Source organism: Hyperolius riggenbachi, chromosome 9 (genome assembly GCF_040937935.1).
Source record: "Hyperolius riggenbachi isolate aHypRig1 chromosome 9, aHypRig1.pri, whole genome shotgun sequence".
Lineage (NCBI taxonomy): Eukaryota > Metazoa > Chordata > Amphibia > Anura > Hyperoliidae > Hyperolius > Hyperolius riggenbachi.
Genome location: NC_090654.1, coordinates 276218968 through 276240972, shown reverse-complemented (window position 1 = coordinate 276240972; position 22005 = coordinate 276218968). Strand labels below are relative to the sequence as shown.

Here is a 22005-nt window from a genome sequence, read left to right as displayed (position 1 = left end):
TGCAGAGCCCCCAAATCGCCCGGGAGACAATCCGCCGGCAGTTCCTGGAAGGGGCAGACCTTTCAGCTTCAGCTCTGCCCCTCCTGACGTCAATCGCCGCACGGATCGCCGTCTTTCTCCGCCCCTCTCTGTGAAGGAAGAGTGAGAGGGGCGGGCAGAGGCGGTGATGCGCCGCGATTGTGAAATTCCTTTTGCGGCCCAGCCTCATCCTGACTTTGCCTCCTGTGGCCCCCAGGTAAATTGAGTTTGAGACCCGGTCTAGTCTGAGGCTGATCTCCAGCTCACTCATTGAGGGAGATTAAAGGCCACTGTACATAGGTTAGATTCTCAGCATCTGAGGCCTTTAAAGAGGAACTCCAGTGAAAATAATGTAATAAAAAAAGTGCTTAATTTTTACAACAATTATGTATAAATGATTTAGTCAGTGTTTGCCCATTGTAAAATGTTTTAAATCCTTGATTTACATTCTGACATTTACTGTTGGCAGGTGGTGTAGCTGCTGCATGCTTTTTTGGCAGTCGGAAACAGCTGTAAACAGCTATTTCCCACAATGCAACAAGGTTCACAGACAGGAAACTACCAGGAGTACCACGGTCCTCAGAGTTTCTTGTGGGAGGGGTTTCACCACAATATCAGTCATACAGCGCCCCCTGATGGACTGTTTGTGAAAAGGAATAGATTTCTCATGTAAAAGGGGGTATCAGCTACTGATTGGGATAAAGTTCAATTCTTGGTCGGAGTTTCACTTTAAAGAGAACCTGTACTGAGTAAAAATATTTAAAATAAACACATGAGGTAACTTCAAATGAACATTACATAGTTACCTTGCCATCAGTTCCTCTCAGAAGCTCACCATTTCCTTCTGACAATAATCCCTTCCAGTTCTGACAATATTTTGTCAGATCTGAAATATATCAGTTGCTGTCAGTAAAATATCAGTTTCTGTTAGTTACAGCTGAGAGGAAAACTGATGTACCAGGTAATGTCCATGTTTCCCTATGGCTCAAATGGGCGATGTTACAGTTTAACTGTGTGCTGACCAGAAAGCTGTTATGGGGTAATGACCATTTTCAAAATGAAGGACAGAAAATTCCCTTGATCACAGTGGACAAACAGGACGCGGGACAGGAGAAAGACACTAAGGAGTACACTACATGGAAGGTAAGTATGACTTGTGTATGTTTATTTTGACTTTTAATTTTCAGTACAGGTTTTCTTTAAAGACCAGCTCAGCCAAGAACCATCTAACAGGTGTACCCGGCTTCATTTGGTTTTAACTGACACACTTGACAAGAGAAAGCAGGGAAGAAATGTTTGTTAAGGTAACAAGACACCTGATAAGGTTCTTGGGAAAACAGATTGATCTGTTTTGAAAACAGCAGGGAAAGTAACAGAAATGTGCTGCTTCAGAAATTTTAAAAGTCTGGCCACATTCCAGTCATTCCTTTGTAAACCGGTCCTGTTTTTCCCAAAACTCTGTGAAGAAATAGTTATGGAGGGTGTGTGTTTTTCTGGTACATCTGTCATGTCCAGCCATCCTATTTTCTCATGAAGTTTTGGTAATTGAGAAGTAAATAAACCAGCAGCAGAGCTAATTGGCTGAGATGGATCCTAAATTAGTTATTAGATGAGGGGAGATTCGCGCGGTGTCAGGCGCGGCGGCAGTGGCGTAGCTAAGGAGCTATGGGCCCTGGTGCAAGTTTTACATGGGGCCCCCCAAGCACTCTATACATAGCAATTGATACGGCGCACCAAAACCTGCTAATGGCAACTACAGTGTCAGAGGTGCAAGAAGGGGATGGGGAACAGTTTGTTAATGATTACCACTATTCAATGTATCTATAGAAGTGATTATTATGAGCACACTACCAATAGAGAGCTAATACTGTGGTTGAGGAAGGGCCCTTCGGGGCCCCTCTGGCCCAAGGGCCCCGATGCGGTCGCTACCTCTGCACCCCCTATTGCTACGCCCCTGCGCGGCGGGTCTGCGCGGGCTGACGATGACCTATATACATTCTAAAATAATCCTGAGGAGAGCCCTCTTCATACGACAGCGCGGCTCGTAGCGCGGCTCTGCAGGAGCACTTTATACACGGACGGAATGAGACAGAGGTGAACGCGGCTTATATTTAATTAGAGAATCTCGCTCCGCCGTGATTACATTTATTAGATGAGAGGTTGTAAGTGGAGCCGTCAGAGCGGGAAGAGGAGAAAGAGCAAAGCCAGAGAATCCACCACTTATCTGAGAATACGCCTGGGCTTAGGGGCCATTTATAAAGAGGGACATTCGCTAACAGTGTGTGTTTTCCTGTTTATTGCTTGTGAAATGGCGGATGGATAACGGGATGATGGATAAAAATGAGGCAGCTTACCTCATTCACAACACTACTTATGGCACAGTAAGGGAAATAGTTTATTTAGCGCAAGGCAACACGTTTCATGAGATCCAACTGACTTCATCAGGCCGATAACTGTGGCGGGAAAATATAACCATCTAGCATCGGTTGTCTTTCTTATCCGAGAATATTTCCGGATTTAGGAACAATTTACAAAGGGGGACATTCGCTAACTGTATAAGTGCGTGCTTTCCTGTTTATTGCGTGTGAAATGGCTGATGGATAATGGGATGATAGATAGATAGATAGATAGATAGATAGATAGATAGATAGATAGATAGAAAGAGTGGCGGCACTGTCCTCCCGCCCTGCAAATCACTATGCCCCTCTAAGTGCCCCCCCACTGAGTAACATACAGTTAAAGGACACCCGAAGTGAAAATAAACTAATGAAAAACGATTGTATCTATCTTCCTTCACCTAAAAATGACTTTTAAAGATATTCCACAGTTTTATTTTATGTTTAAATCTACTTTTTAAAGGAATACTATCGATTCACATATTTTTTTCAATTGACACAGGAATTGTTTGGGAAGTGCTGCTAAGTACTGGTGTATACATTTTAGTAGCAACCTCTTTGTTTACTGTTTGCAAAATACTTTCAGGCTAAGTTCACAGTGGGACGTTAAAGTCGCGCGTTAAAACAGCATTTAACGCAGAATAACTCACTGCAATGAAAAATCAATGCCCTGTTCACAGTGCACACGTTACGTTAGTGACTAACGCTGCACGTTAAGTAAAAGTACTGCATGCAGTGCATTATACACGTTATTAGCTGCGTTGGACTGTTTGCACATGCTCAGTAATGACTTGGAAGCATACTTTTCATTGCTTGTAGTTTTTACTGTATCTGCTGTATGCGACGGTAACGCTGCGTTGCCACTTTTTGGGCGCGGTGCGTTGTAAGCTTGCGGTGCAACTTTAACGTGGCATCAAAACGCAACGTCCCACTGTGAATCTAGCCTCAAACTTTACTGACGACAAAACTGAAGGAAATTCCCCTCACACTTCATCAGTTAACTCTATGGCCTCGATTCATAAAGCATTCCCGCATGCGAATATGCTGAAAACGGCTCACTTTACCGACCACACAGCAAAATCTGTATTCATAAAGGCTTTTTCCGCATGAAAAGCCGACATTCGCAAGCAGAGTGATCAATCACCGCCTTGCGCGGTGATTATCATAACAAAAGTAACAAGTAGTCAATTCATAAAGATTAGAGTTAGCGGTATGCGGACGGGTATTACCGCTACCTCTGATGTGGCGAGAAGCGTGCGGAATACATTGCAGTGAATGGGACAGACCTCCCAAGCAGCTGCAGAGAGAACACCGCACGGAGGGATTCCGCCTGCTTCTCCTGTTTCCGCATGTCTCCCGACAGCCTAATGCCTGCCTACAGCGGAATATCTCCGCACGCCTGTCACAACTAGCAACATTTTTATGAATTACCACCCTGAAGGCTGAAATACCGACAGCGGCGTTTCCCCGCTCGACGTTACCTTACCGACAGAACTTTTATGAATCGAGGCCTATGTGTAGCTCTGTGTGTGACAGAGAAGAGAGCTCCCAACAGCTGCAGCTGCTGTGTCCTGTGTTTCTGACTGACCTGTCTGAAGAGAGCAGAGGAAATGTAACTAATTGTCACAGATTTTCATACTGTTTTTGCTTTCAGAGTTTGATATGTTTGATATATGCTTTCTGTAATCTGATTCTGCAACTCTGGCTGCGCATTGAAGCAGACCCCTTTTCTGCAATTGATTTGTCCCAATATAGCTAAATCCTACACACAATGAATTACAGCTTTTGCCTCTGATATTTAACATGAAAAGTAGGAAAATGTTTACACAGCTACTTAGACATTATTTGTACATTGTCATTTTAGAAAACTTGGGTATTGATAGTATTCCTGTAAGTTTTAACTGTTTTTTTGTTTTTGCTCAATGACACTAAAACCTATGAACGGTTGCCCCTTTTTATCGCTTTCTTGCTCTCAGAAACCATTCTCTGCCAGGAAAGTGTTTTATAGTTTGAATTTCTTTTCAGTGAGGGTCACACTGTAGTCACTTCCTGTCTGAGTCAGGACTGAGTCAGCCACTTACATACACGATATTTAACTCTTTCAAGCAGAGAATGAAAAAAAGGAACACAGCATAGTTATTAGTGTGCTTGGCACTACATACACATGTCTATCTCATCATGTCACATGTCACTTCGAGTATCCTTTAACTGTTTCCAGGCTTCAGCAGTATACTCTGAACAGGATAGGGTCTGTTAAAGGCTCTCCATGTCAGCCGAAGTCTATGTAGGCATTAAGTAAACCAAGGGTCTTATCTATTTGCCATAAATACCTCACAATCCTTCCAAGATCCCTTGTAATAAATATAACTGGATGACACTTACTTTTGAAAAAAAAATATCTCTAACGTCTTCTGATTGTGTGTTTTAACATTGTCAGTCAACAGGAGTGGAGTATGAAGAATGCTTACTAGTTGAAAGCTTACTGTTTTTCTTTTAAATGAGCTAAAAATTGTTATATCCTGATTCAAATCTTCCTGTCTGTAAAATACAAGCTCTGTTCTGCAGGAATGCTTAGCTACTAAGATAAGGAATTGCACACACAGTTTTTCTCTCCCTCCTGCCTTTTCCCCCTCCCCTTGCCTGTAGAGTGGTCAGACACAGGCTGGGGGCTGGAATGATTTGTCTGTGATCTGTCCACACAGGAGCAGCTTACTAGCAAGTAAGGATTAAAGCATGCCAGCCAACTTGCTAAATACATCTTTAGGTTATTTTTCCATGCTAGCACCATCATTTGGACAATCCACTCTCCTCAAAAAGCCTGTTAGTTCTGATATTTACATTTGGTTACTCTCATTGGTATCAATCAGTTCTGTGTTTTGTACCAATTCTGTATTTTGTAAATTGGTGTATACTATTGTCTGTATTGTCGGTATTATTGTGTACCCCATGTTTGCTTCTTACTTTGTACAGTACCATGGAATATGTATCTTTATAAATCAATAATAATAAAAACACAGTTTTATTACCACCTATGCACCTCATAGTTATTTGGGCTGAAAAAAAAGACATACGTCCATCGAGTTCCCACATGTTCATCATGGTTGATGGTCCGGTTCTGTTCTGGGACTTGGTGCAGCTCTCTGCCAACAATGGGGTACATGGGGGTTGGGTAGGAAGATTGTGGGGGGTGCTTCTGGCCTACTAGAAGAATTAAATCCCTCATTATTCTCCACAGGATGACTGAGGTGATGAACACGTGTGAGTCCTCCACCATGGGAGAATATACGCTCAGCGCAGGGGCCGCGGCAGAAGGACACGCCGTCCAGGTAGGTCTCTTCTTTTTTAATGCCTCTACCTAAAGACAGCCTTTGCCACCCTGAAGAAGGGGTCTGTTGTGGTCTCCCAAAAGTTGGTGGATTTCAGCCTATCGTGGATAATTTCTAAAACTTGCAAAGATGGGTCAACTATAGCTATCTATGTAAAGAGGACCTGTCACACTCAGATGAAAGACCAGTGTCAGACAGGAAGTAGAATTTTAAAAATTAAAATTCCCCTGCGCTGTTCGCCCCGACAATGGAACACCCAGACGTCAAGGGCTATGACATCAATAATTCTCAATTTAAACTTAGCATGTTTGCTGATGATATTCTCATGACCCGTCAACAGCCCTGCACCTCCGTCCCTGTTCTCCTAGACTTACCTCAAAGGTTCAGTAGTGTTTCTGGCCTTAAAATTAATGTTGAGTCCATCTTCTGAAACACTGCCTCAGAACAAGACATATAACATTCACCTTTGGATTCCAGATTCAGACTCACTTTCTGAGATACTTAAGGTACTAGACATTTGTAAAAAGAATGAGGACCTCTATAAATGGAACACTCCTACACCCTCTCCTGACTGGGCCGCATTTCTGCGGTAAAAATTACTCTCCTGACTTACATTTTTAGGGTGCTACCCATTCTTCCTGCCCCCAGGAAGGACCTGGAAGTTTTACAAGAGGAAATATTTTTATTTATCTGGGCTCTCAAGTGCTATAGAATGCATGTCCTAGAGCAACACAGCAGGAGGCCTCTCTGTACATAACCTTGTTAAGTATTATGTAGCCTCTCAACTGGCCCAAATCCCTCTGACCTACACCGTGGCCCAGTCCCCTGTGCGGGTTTCCATCCAAAATCAAATACTGACCTCTTTTTCATGGAAAGGCCTCCTGTGGGTATCTGCCAGAGCTCGTAGGACTGTTCGTTTGACCTCATCAATTTCTTTCCATTCACTGAGTCTGTGGAACAAAGCCAGACGAACATTTCCAGTCTGCCGTCCCTCCCGTTGACTCAGGTAACCCAGATTTTCCCAGTAGTGTGGACCCTTTAGCCTTTCAAGTTGGGCCATTAATAACAAGATGCAGGATGTTCTAGTGGGCGGGAAGATTCCCACCTGGCTTTGCGTAGTTTCATGTACCAAGAGGTGGGGTCTTTCTGGCTATGCAGATCAACCACCTCATCTGGCCTCTAGCTCCAAGGCCAACTAAGGTTCAGGACACCGCGTTCGAATCCATATGCTCTCATGATCCGCTTCATAAAGTGTTGATATCTATCTTATACTCTAATCAAAACCAACCTTTCTCTGACCCTAAACTCCTGTTTGATTCGAAATGGAAATCATCTGACCTGAATTTTGAACCTGATCAAGAAAAATGGGCAAGTGGTTTTAACACACTAGCCAAGGGAAGCTTATACAGCACGCATATTGAGGTCTCACTTCGACCCTTGCATTGGACATATCTGACCCCTCACAGGCTCCATATTATGGCCCCCTCTGTCTCTGGAAGGTGCTTTAGGAGGTGTACCAGCAAAGGAACACTTGTCCACATTTCGTGGTTGTGTCGAAGAGTTTCTAATTTCTGGAATAAAGTTACACAGTTGATCAGTTACACAGTTGATATAGTTCTCCATCGTACTTTCACTAAAGACTTCTGGTATCTTCTCCAGGGCCACAAATCTGCAGTCTTCTGACACCCAGAGCACCGGGGCTATGCAACTTAATGTTATAAAAACTCACATTGCTGCTAATTGGTGAACTAGAACTCTATCACTTACTACTGTTATTAATAGGGTTGACTCGACCGTGGTGTCCAAGAAGATTAATGCCTGGTTTGTTAACTCATGTTACGGGGTCTTAAGTTGAGACCAAGTGACGAGCCATAGGTCCAAATTATACGTTTATTTTACACTAGCTGATGGCCCGGCGTTGCCCGGGTATGTATTTGGCTGGTGTTGGCTCCGCCCACCTTTTCTGACCCTAACACACAATTACTCAATGATCAAGTTTGTGCGCTTTGCGGTATTTGGCTTCAATAATTTGCATTGAAATGAAACAAATTTAATTGCCTGTGGCTCTACCCTCCTTTCTAAATTTGAACCCCAGTCACCCAATGACCAACTGTACTAGGTTTCAGGCTTGTGCCATTATCAGTGCAAGAATGGCAGCAATTAAATATTCCCCTTGAAAATCAATAGGTGAATTTTGATTGGCTTTTGTAGGCTCCACCCACATTTTTTAATATTAATTCCAGTCACCCACCGACCAACTGCGCAAAGTTTGAGAAGCCTACCATAAACAATGGTTGCAGTTTACATTTTCCCAGTGAAATTTATATTTCTCTCCTCCCACTTTTTGGTTAGGGGGATAAAAAGTATCCTACATATTTTTCCAGGTAATGTACTATGTGTGTGCCAAATTTCATTCATATCCGCTCAGCCATCATTGCGTGATTGAGTAACAAACATCCAATCTTCCAAACTTTCACATCTCATCTCAATTATGCACACACATAGTGCATTACCTGGAATAACATATAGGATACTTTTTATCCCCATAACCAAAAAGTGGGCGGAGACAAATACAAATTTCACTGGGAAAATATAAACTGCAGCCATTCTTACACTGTTTATGGCAGGGTTCTCAAACTTTGCACAGTTGGTTATTGCGAGCCCTTCTAAGGGACAGTTAAAGAGACACTGAAGCGAAAAAAAAATTATAATATTATGATTTGTATGTGTAGTACAGCTAAGAAATAAAACATTAAGATCAGATACATCAGTCTAATTGTTTCCAGTACAGGAAGAGTTAAGAAACTCCAGTTGTTATCTCTATACAAAAAAGCCATTAATCTCTACGACTTTCAAAGTCGTGGAGAGGGCTGTTTTCTGACTTTTATTATCTCAACTGTTAGTTAACTATTTACTTTTTCTCTCCGGAGGAGAGGTCATCAGTTCACAGACTGCTCTGAAAGAATCATTTTGAATGCTGAGTGTTGTGTAAACTGCACATATTAGAGAATGATGCAATGTTAGAAAAAACACTATATACCTGAAAATAAAAATATGAGAATATTTTCTTTGCTGCTAATCTTCTAGTAATTATTCATAGTACACAACCAATTCATTATATCATATATATTTTTTCGCTTCAGTGCCTCTTTAAGTGACAAGACAATAAACTCTGTACAGCGCTGCGGAAGATGTCGGCAGTATATAAATACTAGTAAATAATAATAATACACCTCATGATTCGAGAGGGTCAATAAGATGCTAATAATTCTGGCTTTCATACAAATGTCTGTTTTTTGCCCAATTTCAAGTTGCACACATTAACATAAATATGTACTGACGTCAGAATTATTAGCATCGCATAGATCATCTCTGTTCAAGATATCCCTCCCGAGCTCTCCATCCCCCGACCCACGAAAGTAAATCAAATTCAAAACCTTTGTACTCTAAACCCCCCCCCCCCCCGCCCCGCCCACAGAGCTGCCCATTTTCCGCACCATGCTGATAAATGTCCTCTGCAGGGTGCTCATGCGCGTTTGCAAGCCCTTTTTTGGGGCAATTACATCATCAAGGAGTCAAACAAAAGTTATTTTGCTGTTTTTTTTTTTTTTGTAACATTAGTGGGGAGATAAGCCCTTTGTCCCCAACCTAGAATAAGAGACAAAGGATTTACCATCCCCTTTTGCAGAGTTTCCCCCTCCCAGTCTTGTAATCCATGTAGGTTGGTATTGTTCAGGATTGGGAGACCCACACTTCCATGTTCTCCAAGTTGGATTCCCTAGTGAATACCAGCATGCTTGGGGAACGAACGGTTAATGCTGTAGTGTTTGAGAGGGGCAAATAAAACTATATTTTGATAACTTGTTTTTAAATGTGTACTATCACCTTACATCAAAGGTCAGCGCAGGTTTAGAAAGTCATTGTATGTAGGGAATGGTAAATTCTTCACCACAATATATTAAATGCTCAGAGGTAGGTATCCGCCAAACATCAAAACTAGAAAAGGCTTCCCAGCTCCCAACAACCCACATTATAAGGTTGTGAAATGGCTAATGTCACAGATAACGTCCAGGGAACATAAGACGTCGTGAAGATCCAGTGGACATCCGTGTGGAGGTAAAGTTTCAGGAATTTATATAGGAAAACAAAAACGGCAATATCTAAGCGTAACCCGTTTATTTAGATAAAATTTCTTTAAAAGGCAGTAGACATAAAAACGATAACTCACATACGGGGCCCATAAACAGGGAACCCCAGAAGATTAGCGTGCATGTAATGGTCAATCGAAGATCAATAGACAATGGTGCCGCCTGTTACCTTCCCGACCGGTTTCGCAGTCTTGCGTCATCAGGGGAGAAAAGGCGAACAGGCGGCAGGCACCAAATTTATAGCTTTTAGTCTGGGAAAAGAGGGTGGGGTGAAAGAAAACTTCCTCAGAAGGGCATCACTAATCAAAGTAGGAAAGAGTCACCCAAATGTGTAAATAAAGTGAAAAACAGAACAATATGTAAATAGCATATTAATAGCAAATAATGGTGTAAAAAAATATAATGATATCAATAGTAAAAACAAAATTACAAACAAAAAACACCTAGACTTTTGAAGATCAATAGGCAGCTTGATTACTCTAGTCTGCACAGGAAGCAGAGCAAGGGAGGGGAAAAAAAAAAAAAAGGGAATATTGGAACATACACTTCCTCTCTACACACAATAAGGAAATGTCTATTGGGACATACAGGCACCCCTGCATATCAGCAGAAGAGGCATGGAGAACACACAAAAAAAGATTCATTTCCACACAGTGGACTACGACACAGGAGACCCGGGTTCAACTCCCGGCTCCTCCAGCCCAAAAAAACACACCCATCAAGCAAGGGACTCTTGAAGACAAGGGGAGAGTCACATGGGGCACAAAAAGAGCCCCCAATTTTAAGGGGGGGGGGGAAATAAAAAAATAAAGTAAAAGCGCTATGTGCTAACTAATATTGATTTATATTAAAAAAAAAAAAAAAATGTTGACATTCTAAACCTCATAAACAAAGTGTGTATGAGGTATAGATGTGACTAGAGCTACGCACGTCACAAAGAGTGAAAAGTGCTAATACAATGAAATGCGACATAAACATCGCAAAGGAAAAACAAGTGTTTCTATCTGGATAGCTCTAGGGAGCAAGCTAGTGACAACAAGGCAAGTAGGATGAAGTAAAGAGTACATGTGATAATGAGAATGGTGTAAAATAACCCACATATTAAATAGCCAGGGTGACTCGGGAGATTAAAATTATGTATATAATAAATTTAGCATAAAAATCTGTACGTAGCGATGATTCGACCAGTACATGAGCACCATTACAGATAATAACAATAGATACATAAATAAAGAATAAAAAATAAAAATAAAAAGTTGTTAAGAATCATTAACCACCCTGGCGTTCTGATTAAATCGCCAGGGTGGCAGCGGGAGGGTTTTTTTTAAATAAAAAAAAAACTATTTCATGCAGCCAACTGAAAGTTGGCTGCATGAAAGCCCACTAGAGGGCGCTCCGGAGGCGATCTTCCGATCGCCTCCGGCGCCCAGAATAAACAAGGAAGGCCGCAATGAGCGGCCTTCCTTGTTTTGCTTATATCGTCGCCATAGCGACGAGCGGAGTGACGTCATCGACGTCAGCCGACGTCCTGACGTCAGCCGCCTCCGATCCAGCCCTTAGCGCTGGCCAGAACTTTTTGTTCCGGCTGCGCAGGGCTCAGGCGGCTAGGGGGGCCCTCTTTCGCCGCTGCTCGCGGCGAATCGCCGCAGAGCGGCGGCGATCAGGCAGCACACGCGGCTGGCAAAGTGCCGGCTGCGTGTGCTGCTTTTTATTTGACAAAAATCGGCCCAGCAGGGCCTGAGCGGCAGCCTCTGGCGGTGTTGGACGAGCTGAGCTCGTCCAGACCGCTCAGCAGGTTAATAAAACAATTAACGTCTAATTCAATATTCAACCCTGCAGGGCATGATGTGCGAAGTTTAAAAATCCATTCCGTTTCAAGTCTGGAGACCTCCCTCTCTAGGTTTTGACCTCTCCAATTAATCCGAATACCGTCAATGACGCAGTATTTCAAAAGTGCAGGATTTCTGTCGTGTTGTGCTGCAAAGTGTTTGGAGACGGAATGTCCCCCAAAACCTTTACCAATCAGATATATATGTTCCCCTAGTCTTTCTTTAAAAGGTCTGGTAGTTCTACCAACATATTTTAACCCGCAAGGGCATTCCAGTAAATAAACTACAAAGGTGCTATCGCAAGTAAAAAGACGCTTGATCTGAAATGTAGGGGAATAGGGGTCCCCACCTGAAAAGGAGGACATTTTTCTTGGCATACTTTTGCATGCTTTACATCCCTTACATTTCCCACACCTGTAAAAACCTTTTAATGGCACTATACCGGAGGCTGTCCTAGAAGGTGGGTCAATATAGCTATGTACAAGTCGGTCCCGCAGGTTTGGAGCTCTCCGAAAGATGACCCCAGGATTGTCGGCAAGCATAGGACCAATCACTGGGTCACTTCTCAGGAGATGCCAATGCCTGGAGAGAAGCTCTTGTACTCTTTACTTCATCCTACTTGCCTTGTTGTCACTAGCTTGCTCCCTAGAGCTATCCAGATAGAAACACTTGTTTTTCCTTTGCGATGTTTATGTCGCATTTCATTGTATTTGCACTTTTCACTCTTTGTGACGTGCGTAGCTCTAGTCACATCTATACCTCATACACACTTTGTTTATGAGGTTTAGAATGTCAACATTTTTTTTTTTTAATATAAATCAATATTAGTTAGCACATAGCGCTTTTTGCGCTTTTACTTTATTTTTTTATTTTCCCCCCCCCTTAAAATTGGGGGCTCTTTTTGTGCCCCATGTGACTCTCCCCTTGTCTTCAAGAGTCCCTTGCTTGATGGGTGTGTTTTTTTGGGCTGGAGGAGCCGGGAGTTGAACCCGGGTCTCCTGTGTCGTAGTCTGAGCCCTTGACCATTGTACTATTTTACCACTGTGTGGAAAAGAATCTTTTTTTGTGTGTTCTCTATGCCTCTTCTGCTGATATGCAGGGGTGCCTGTATGTCCCAATAGACACTTCCTTATTGTGTGTAGAGAGGAAGTGTATGTTCCAATATTCCCTTTTTTTTTTTTTTTTTTTCCCTCCCTTGCTCTGCTTCCTGTGCAGACTAGAGTAATTAAGCTGCCTATTGATCTTCAAAAGTCTAGGTGTTTTTTGTTTGTAATCTTGTTTTTACTATTGATATCATTATATTTTTTTACTCCATTATTTGCTATTAATATGCTATTTACATATTGTTCTGTTTTTCACTTTATTTACACATTTGGGTGACCCTTTCCTACTTTGATTAGTGATGCCCTTCTGAGGAAGTTTTCTTTCACCCCACCCTCTTTTCCCAGACTAAAAGCTATAAATTTGGTGCCTGCCGCCTGTTCGCCTTTTCTCCCCTGATGACGCAAGACTGCGAAACCGATCGGGAAGGTAACAGGCGGCACCATTGTCTATTGATCTTCGATTGACCATTACATGCGCGCTAATTTTCTGGGGTTCCCTGTTTATGGGCCCCGTATGTGAGTTATCGTTTTTATGTCTACTGCCTTTTAAAGAAATTTTATCTAAATAAACCGGTTACGCTTAGATATTGCCGTTTTTGTTTTCCTATATAAATTCCTGAAACTTTACCCCCATACGGATGTCCACTGGATCTTCACGACGTCTGATGTTCCCTGGACGTTATCTGTGACATGAGCCATTTCACAACCTTATAATGTGGGTTGTTGGGAGCTGGTAAGCCTTTTCTAGTTTTGATGTTTGGCGGATACCTACCTCTGAGCATTTGATATATTGTGGTGAAGAATTTACCATTCCCTACATACAATGACTTTCTAAACCTGCGCTGACCTTTGATGTATGCCTGACTTCTGAACTTTTGGACATTGTTCTTCTCAGCGGCGGTTCCATTGTCCCTTGGCGCCGATATATTTGCTACTATGTACTATCACCTTAGTCCACATTCACAGTGGCTATTGCGTTCCAGTATTGTGATGCAAGGAATGCAACGCAATGGATCAGGAGGACAGCGGTGCCTTACATTATGTTTGCGTTGTGTCAGGTACAGTGAAGCATACAGTCAATAAAAAGCATGCTTCACTCCTACTGTTAATGCCCACGTTAACCAGTAACGCACTGCATGCCACGCGTTACCATACCTTAACCCCCTTGCCGTTCCAATTCTGACGGCAAGGGGGCGGCGCAGCACTTTTAAAAAAAAAGTTTTAAATCATGTAGCGAGCCCAGGGCTCGCTACATGATAGCCGCTGACAAGCGGCATCCCCCTACCTACTTTGATCGCCGCCGGTGATCTTTGCAAGCAGGAAATCCTGTTCAGAACGGGATTTCCTGCTGGGCTTCCCCCGTCATGGACGTCGGGATGTCATAGGGAATCCCGATCCACCCCTCAGCGCTGCCTGGCACTGATTGGCCAGGCTGCGCAAGGGGTCTGGAAGGGGGGGGGGGGGCGCGGCAGGTAGCGGAAAATCGGCGGCGACGGCGGCGATTGGGATATGCACGCAGCTAGCAAAGTGCTAGCTGCGTGCAGTAAAAAAAATTGTGCAAATCGGCCCAGCGGGGCCGGAGAAACCCTCCTGCGCAGGTTACCCCGAGCTGAGCTCGGGATAACCGGCAAGAAGGTTAACCTGTTATGCTGAAACGCACTTACTGCACTGGGAAAGTTGCACGGGGTGCATTGCAGTGCGGTAAGCTGCATTACAGAGTGGCTTTTATAGTGCAACGCAGCGCACCGAACGTGGCCTGAAAGAGCTATTGCAGATTGAAGCATGGGGGTGCTAAAGTCCACACATACACAGTCGCCCCCGCCCCCCAGGATTTTATTGACAGTGATGAGCACAAATTTTGCATAATCATAATTTCGAAATCATGATGCAAAATCGTAATGCAAAATTTTAATTTTGTTTATAAACGTAATCAGGAACTGTGATTTTGCAATTTCGCGTAATTTGGTGCTGCTTTTAGCAGTTAATAGCATGCACCCATACATGCCATTGTCACCAAAATTGCTCTGTATGTTAAAGGGGAACTTCAGCCTAAACAAACATACTGTCATCAAGTTACATTAGTTATGTTAATTAGAATAGATGGGTAATATAATCTCTTACCCACCCTGTTTTAAAAGAACAGGCAAATGTTTGTGATTCATGGGGGCTGCCATCTTTGTCATGGGGGCAGCCATCTTTTTGGTTGAAAGGAGGTGACAAGGAGCAGGAGACAGTTCCAACTATCCTGTGTCCTGATTACCCCTCCCAGCTGCACACACTAGGCTTTAAATGTCAAATTCAAAATGTAAAAAATAAAAATTGCACCAAAACAGCAGAACGAGAACAAAACCAGAAATCCCATCATGCTTTGCACAGCATCAGGGGAAAAAAGCCCGGGCAGTTTTCTTCTGTGCAGCTAAAAATGAGACTTGTATAAAAGAAACAAAGTTCGGATGCTGTGAAACTGTTAAAGAAACACAAAGCCTTTTCAGTGATGCTGAGTCGATTTTTAGTCTGGAGGTTCACTTTAAGGAGAGGCGTGGAAACAACGCAAAAACAAGTACATTTTTCAAAAAGACCTTGTAGTTTTTTCAGAAAATCAATTTTAAGAATGCAAAGGTAAAAAATGTTTTTTAAACTCAGAATACTGACAATTTAAAAACCAATTTTATTCTCATGCATTTTTAAAACAATAACATGCATGGGGCCTTGCTATTAACCGCTAAAGCTGGTAAGAAATTACGTGAAAATTACGCAACATTAGGAATGGATTACACAAAATCAGTTGAATATCCGAATTACAATTACTTATGGCCATAACTGCGAACATTTACGCAAAATTTTGCGTAATCATAATTAGCAGATTAAATGTTGATTATTTTCCACACTTGTTTTTTTCTGACAAAAAAAAAAAATATGGGGAAGTGTTTTCCAAATTGTCTCCATGTAAGAAATTTGATGATGATTAGCGTGTGAATTTGGAAACACCATAAACTACAATTTAAAAGGTTAAAATTCCAAACCGAAATTGGGTTGTCTTAATGGAATGTAATTCAGCTATTTGGCAATAATCAGAAGTACTCCAACACTTTAAAGGGAAGGTCCAAGCAAAATAAAAAAATGAGTTTCACTTACCTGGGGCTTCTACCAGCCCCATGCAGCCATCCTGTGCCCTCTTAGTCACTCACCGCTGCTCCAGTCCCCCGCTGGCAGCTTGCCGACCTCTGAGGTTGGCGGGATGCATTGCATACATTTTTACGCATTCCCGCTAGTGCAGGAACATTAACACATACATTTTTACACGTTACTGGTTACTGGTTTAATGGCCAATCGCCGCACACAGAGCGGCCGCTCCAGGAAGTAAACACTGCACGTCACATCGTGCAGTGAATATTAATTAGCCATGTGCCTGGCCACTCTCCACTCCTCCCCAACATGACTGAGCATGTGTGCACAGTCTAACGCGGCTTAGCCGCGCATAATGCACAGCATGCAGCACTCTCAACGGATGTGCTGCGTTACAATGTAACGCAACGTGGGCACTGTGAACAGCCCATTGATTTTTCATTACTGTGCGGTGGGGCTGCGTTACAGGCTGCTCTAACGTGCGCCTGTAACGTCTTAGGGCCCGTTCACACTGCACGCGTTTCCAGCCGCGTTTTGGAAACGCGTGCAGGTGGCCAAAACGCACGACATCAGACATTGCATAGAGTGCAATGTCTGATGTTCACACTGCATGCGTTCCGGACCTGTGCGGTCCGGGAACGCATGCTGCACGCAGATTTTGCAAAAACGCATGGCTGTCCCATTCACTTTTCAGTGATGGGATCAGCCACGCAACGCACACAAACGCGGATGGCCATGCGTTCGTACGCGTTGCGGTCCGCACGCGTTCCGCACGCATAGCCATCCGCATTTCTGATCTGAACGGGCCCTTAATGTGAAAGCAGCCTAAGCCCATTAATGGAATCTATGCTATTTTTATGTTAAATGATATACAAATATTTTTTGGCAAGTTTTCCTTGTTTCTTCACAAACGCATGTGGCTTTAATCATTTGGGTTAAATTTGTTTTACAAATAGATGTTTGATGAATATTTGTACTTATAAGGTAAACCATTCAAAGTAAACCGCACCTTACCCTTAAAACGACCCCCAGTAGCTCCTCCCACCTGTCCCTGCCCACAGGTATCTGTTGCCTATTAGCTTGTAATAGTTGCTGTAGAGTTTTAAATTGATGTACTAGAGGCGCCAACAAGGGTAAAATACATTTAAAAGCTGGTTAAAAAGTAGGTAGTGGTAGACTTACATCCCATTTGAAGATACAAATGGTCAGTTTTAAGAGGCGTCAAGTGTTTAACTGCTCTGCGACCACCCCAATTGGCGGCTGCAGAGTGGCTTCCCCAGGACCACCTAACGCCGATTGGCGTCATGTTCTGGGGGCAGAGATTAGCAGGGAACGCATGCGCGATCATTCCCTGCCGAGACATGGAGCAGAGCTCCGTGATCAGCCTGCCAGGATGCTATCGTTTGTAAAAAAAAAAGCTGGTATTTACATTGTACAGTGCTGCGATCTAGCGCAGCGCTGTACAGGGGACAGCTCTGTCACTCAGCTGTCCCCAGAAGTGGCTCAGAAACAGATGCCTATGAGAGGCGATTATTGGGATTAGATCATGGGGGGAGAAAAAAATAGACATTTTATTTAAAAAGAAAAAACCAAAACAATAAAAATAATACAAATAAAAAAACTGCAGCAGCAATCAGATCCCACCAACACAATGGGCAGCACATTGAACACATTTTATAAGTGGTCAGAAACTTGTAAATAACTCATAAAAGAATAAAGCTACATTAAAACCAAGCACACCATTGTTTTTCTTGTGAAATTCCCAATAGGTTTGATGTGTCACATGACCCTCTTTCTATTGAAAAAACAAAAGTTGGATTCAAAATGGCCGACTTCAAAATGGCTGCCATGGTCACCGCCCATCTTGAAAAGTTTCCCCCCTCACATATTCTAATGTGCCACAAACAGGAAGTTAACATCACCAACCACTCCCATTTTATTAAGGTGTATCCATATAAATGGCCCACCCTGTATTTTACCCTTGATTTTGGACTGGTAATAAATATTAAGGGGCGGTGCTTAATTGCTCATGGGAGGAGTTTAGTATCAGCAGGGGTGAGGATTAAATGGTTGCATGGAAAATTAAACCAACATGCTTTAAGGGCCCAAAATTAATTTTAGGTTAACAAGGCACGGTAAGATACCCGTACTCTATCAGGATTGTTGATAGTTTGGTTGCATTTGCCATAAGTCATGATTGATTTCAGGTCATCTTGTACAATAGTTTTATCTTTCATTGGTTTTTGGCCACTAGATTACTACAGTTGTTGTGACATTGTAATGTTTTAGCCCGGCAACCACACAAAGGCCCATATGCAATGAACTGTTTTATTTTCATTCATTTTGTTTCTCTGCAGATCTTTCCCGACTCCCATGATAAGCACCCGAAGCTGACCAAGCGGTTACCGTCCATCGTGGTGGAGCCCACAGAGTCTGGAGACGTGGAGAGCGGGGAGCTGCGCTGGCCTCCAGAGGACATCTCACCAACAGATGACAAGCGAGATGTGAAGCCCCGCCCAGGATTCTCAGATGTGGAAGGTGGGCGGAGCAATAGTTAGCAGAGTTACCCACAGCAGGCTTTTGTCTTCACAGAGCCGACTCTTTGTGATGGAACGCTCTCTGGTCCTCCGGTAGAGCTGGATCACTCACAAGGCAACCTAGGTGGAGGCCTGGGGCCTGGTGTATGTAGAAGGGTCTGACTGAAATTTCTCTTGAGTCCCTTTCCCAATACCCCCCCACCTCCCCCCAAAAAAACAAAAGGGAAATCCAACTGGATTTCTTGCTCAATTTAAAAAAAAAAAACTTTAGATTTTTCAGGAAATCCAATAGTTTTTAATCGAATTGACATAAAATTGAACCATTTCATTGTATTGTGTGTGGCTACCTTTAGGCTAATATTCCATTTGTGTTTTTTTTTTTTTTTTTTGCCATTCGCATTACTATGCAAACCAATAATTGTGAATGAGCTAGTTTCCATTTAATGCGATTTTTTTCGTGTATGCAACTGTATGCGGCGGAAAAAAACCTGCTGCAATTTATTGCATACGATGCAGTTTTTCCTTATTTTTTTTCTACGTGTCATGTTGTCAATAAACAAAATATGGGCCTTGCGATAAATCTCATTTGAAAATTTGCATTAAAAGAAGGTGTATACATTACAATGCATTTTTTTTTGCTTCTCAGAACAGCGTTTTGCAAGCCATTTTGGGAGCGCTTTCCCTGCTCCTATACAATTCATTAGATTGGAAATGCTCCCAAAATTCTGCATGTTCTGCGATTTCCTTAATCGCAATCACTCTAGTGGAATCTGTCCCATCCATTTACATTGGCAGAGCGTTTAGGGAAATCGCTAGCGATTGAAAGCGATCCCTATTCCCTAAACGCTCTAGTGGGTTCCAGGCCTAAAGCTACGTACACACATACGACAACGATCGTTCGTTGTGAACGACGAACAAACTTTTAATTGACGAAAGCACGACCTAAGTAAAGTTAGTTTTTAAAGGTGTGTAACGATCTGATCGTTAGAACGAACGTTACATCACGTAAAGCAACTATTGCGCCTGCGCATAAAAATGAGAAGTTCCATGGAGAAATAGCGAATGCGCATGTCAAGCCTAGTACGAACGACCGTTTTCCAACGATGTACTACTTTTGCAAACGATCGTCGTTGGAAAAAATCCGCCAAGCTCGATCATTCGTTTTTAACGATCTAGCTTGTCTGTCGTTAGACTTAATGGTCGTTGGCTGCTTTTTTTTTAAACGATCGTTGTTTAAAACGGTCGGGGAACTATCGTTTCAAATGACTATAGTCGCATGTGTTTACGCACCTTAAGACTTACTGGCCCACATGCAATTAACTTTTTCTCTTGAGTTTTCTCCTAGGAGAAAAAGTACTATCAAAATTATTTTGAGTATTTTCTCCCTTTGCTGGTGGTTAAAAAGGCATCTTATTGAAGGTGTGAAAATATCAACGAGGAGAAAACTCGGGAGAAAAAGCTAATTGCATATGGGCCACTAATAATGTTGCTGTCAGGCCATGCAGATATTAGCTGGTTGAGTATTATTTTTTTTAATTCTTAAAGGGATACTGTAGGGGGGTCGGGGGAAAATGAGTTGAAGTTACCCGGGGCTTCTAATGGTCCCCCACAGAGATCCTGTGCCTGCTCAGCCACTCACCGATGCTCCGGCCCCGCCTCCACTTCACTTCTGGAATTTCAGACTTTAAAGACAGAAAACCACTGCGCCTGCGTTGCCAAGTCCTCACTCCTGCTGTCATCACCAGGAGCGTACTGGGCAGGCACAGACCATACTGGGACTGCATAATACACTCCTGGTGACCTCAGCAGGAGCGAGGACACGGCAACGCAGGCGCAGAGGCTTCCCGACTTTAAAGTCTGAAACTCCAGAAGTGAACCTGGAGGCGGGGCCGGAGCATTGGTGAGTGGCTGCGTGGGCACAGGATGTCTGCGGGGGACCATTAGAAGCCCCGGGTAAGTTCGGCTCATTTTCCCCCATTTCGGCTCATTTTCCTACAGTGTCCCTTTAACAAATATGAATGCTTGATTAATATAATTTATTATTAAAGGATCGCTATCACAAACATTTAAAATGTAAAACAGATGTAAACACATACATATAAGATGTACATTTCCCTCTGAGTAAAATGCACTATACATTACTTTTTTTCCTATGTTGCAGTTGCTTATAGAAAGCAGTAAAAATCTGACATATCTGACCAGTTTTGGACTAGTCCATATCCTTATGAAGGATTCTCAGCATTCCCTCTATTATTCACAAAAGTAGTATCTGTAATGGATCTATTGAAAAAATAGCAGCCACCCACCCTAATCACTTGCACACTATTGTGGTAATTGGACTGAGCAACTTCCATTTAGTAAGTGCCAGTGTTCTCCCCAGGCTCATTTAGCCGGGTGCTCCACCCGGCCAGTTTTGTTGACCACCCGGCTGTCATCGGCTCACCTCCTAGGCTGTAAGCAGAGTTGTTCACAGAAGCACAGGCCCTGCATTCTCATCTCGCCCCACCCGGCTACTTTTTCATGCCACCCGGTTACTATTTCATGCCACCCGGCTGGAAAAAAATTCTGGGGAGAACACTGAGTCCTTTTAAAAATAAAGAAAACCCAGTGAATTCCCTATAAGGAGATGGATTAGTCATAAACCTGTCAGATCTGTTATATTTTAACCACCTACTGTAAGTGACAGAGACATAGGCAAAAACACATTTAGGCCCGGTGCACACCAAAAACCGCTAGCAGATCCGCAAAATGCTAGCAGATTTTAAAACGCTTTTTGTTATTTTTCTGTAGCGTTTCAGCTAGCGTTTTGCGGTTTTGTGTAGCGGTTTTGGTGTAGTAGATTTCCTATATTGTTACAGTAAAGCTCTTACTGAACAGCTACTGTAACAAAAAACTCCTGACAAACCGCTCTGAAGTGCCGTTTTTCAGAGCGGTTTGCGTTTTTCCTATACTTAACATTGAGGCAGAAACGCATCTGCAATCCAAAATCTGCAGCAGCCCGGGAGTATGCGTTTCTGCAAAACGCCTCCCGCTCTGGTGTGCACCAGCCCATTGAAATACATTACCCTAGCGGATCCGCACCCGCAGGCGGATCGCAAACCGCAGCGGAAACGCTCTGGTGTGCACTAGGCCTAATAGTGCATTTTATTCTGGAACAAATTTACATTTTATACAGATGAATAAAAAAAGTTACTATTTTTCACGATAGTGACCCTTTAAAGGACAATTGTAACGAGAGTCCCCTGACCAGACGTCTTGTTTTACCTGGGACACGTCCCAGGTTCAGGGTCCCCTGTCCCAGGCTGCAATGTGTCCCAGGTTATGTCCCACTTTTGGCCGCCGGGTGTCCCAGCCCTGGGACTCTGTGGCCGTATGAGATAATGTTCACCTCATTTACCATTTGCGGAGTCGGAGTAATCGTTTTATGCTGCATTTCATTTGTCAGAGGTACCGGTTATTGCAATTCATGTGTCAGAGGTAACGGTTGCTGCAGTTATTATTTGATGGTTATAGAGACTGCAT

The 22005-nt window shown here is 43.0% G+C and overlaps 1 protein-coding gene across 1 annotated transcript in view; it reads left to right on the top strand.

Annotated features, from left to right (window-relative positions):
* Positions 1 to 22005, top strand: part of LBHD2 (LBH domain containing 2) — a 153793-nt gene that overhangs the window by 105870 nt on the left and 25918 nt on the right. The window contains exons 2-3 of the mRNA XM_068252281.1: positions 5650 to 5740; positions 18304 to 18484. Coding sequence (XP_068108382.1) covers positions 5650 to 5740; positions 18304 to 18484 — 272 coding nt within the window. The remainder of the gene's footprint in view (positions 1 to 5649; positions 5741 to 18303; positions 18485 to 22005) is intronic.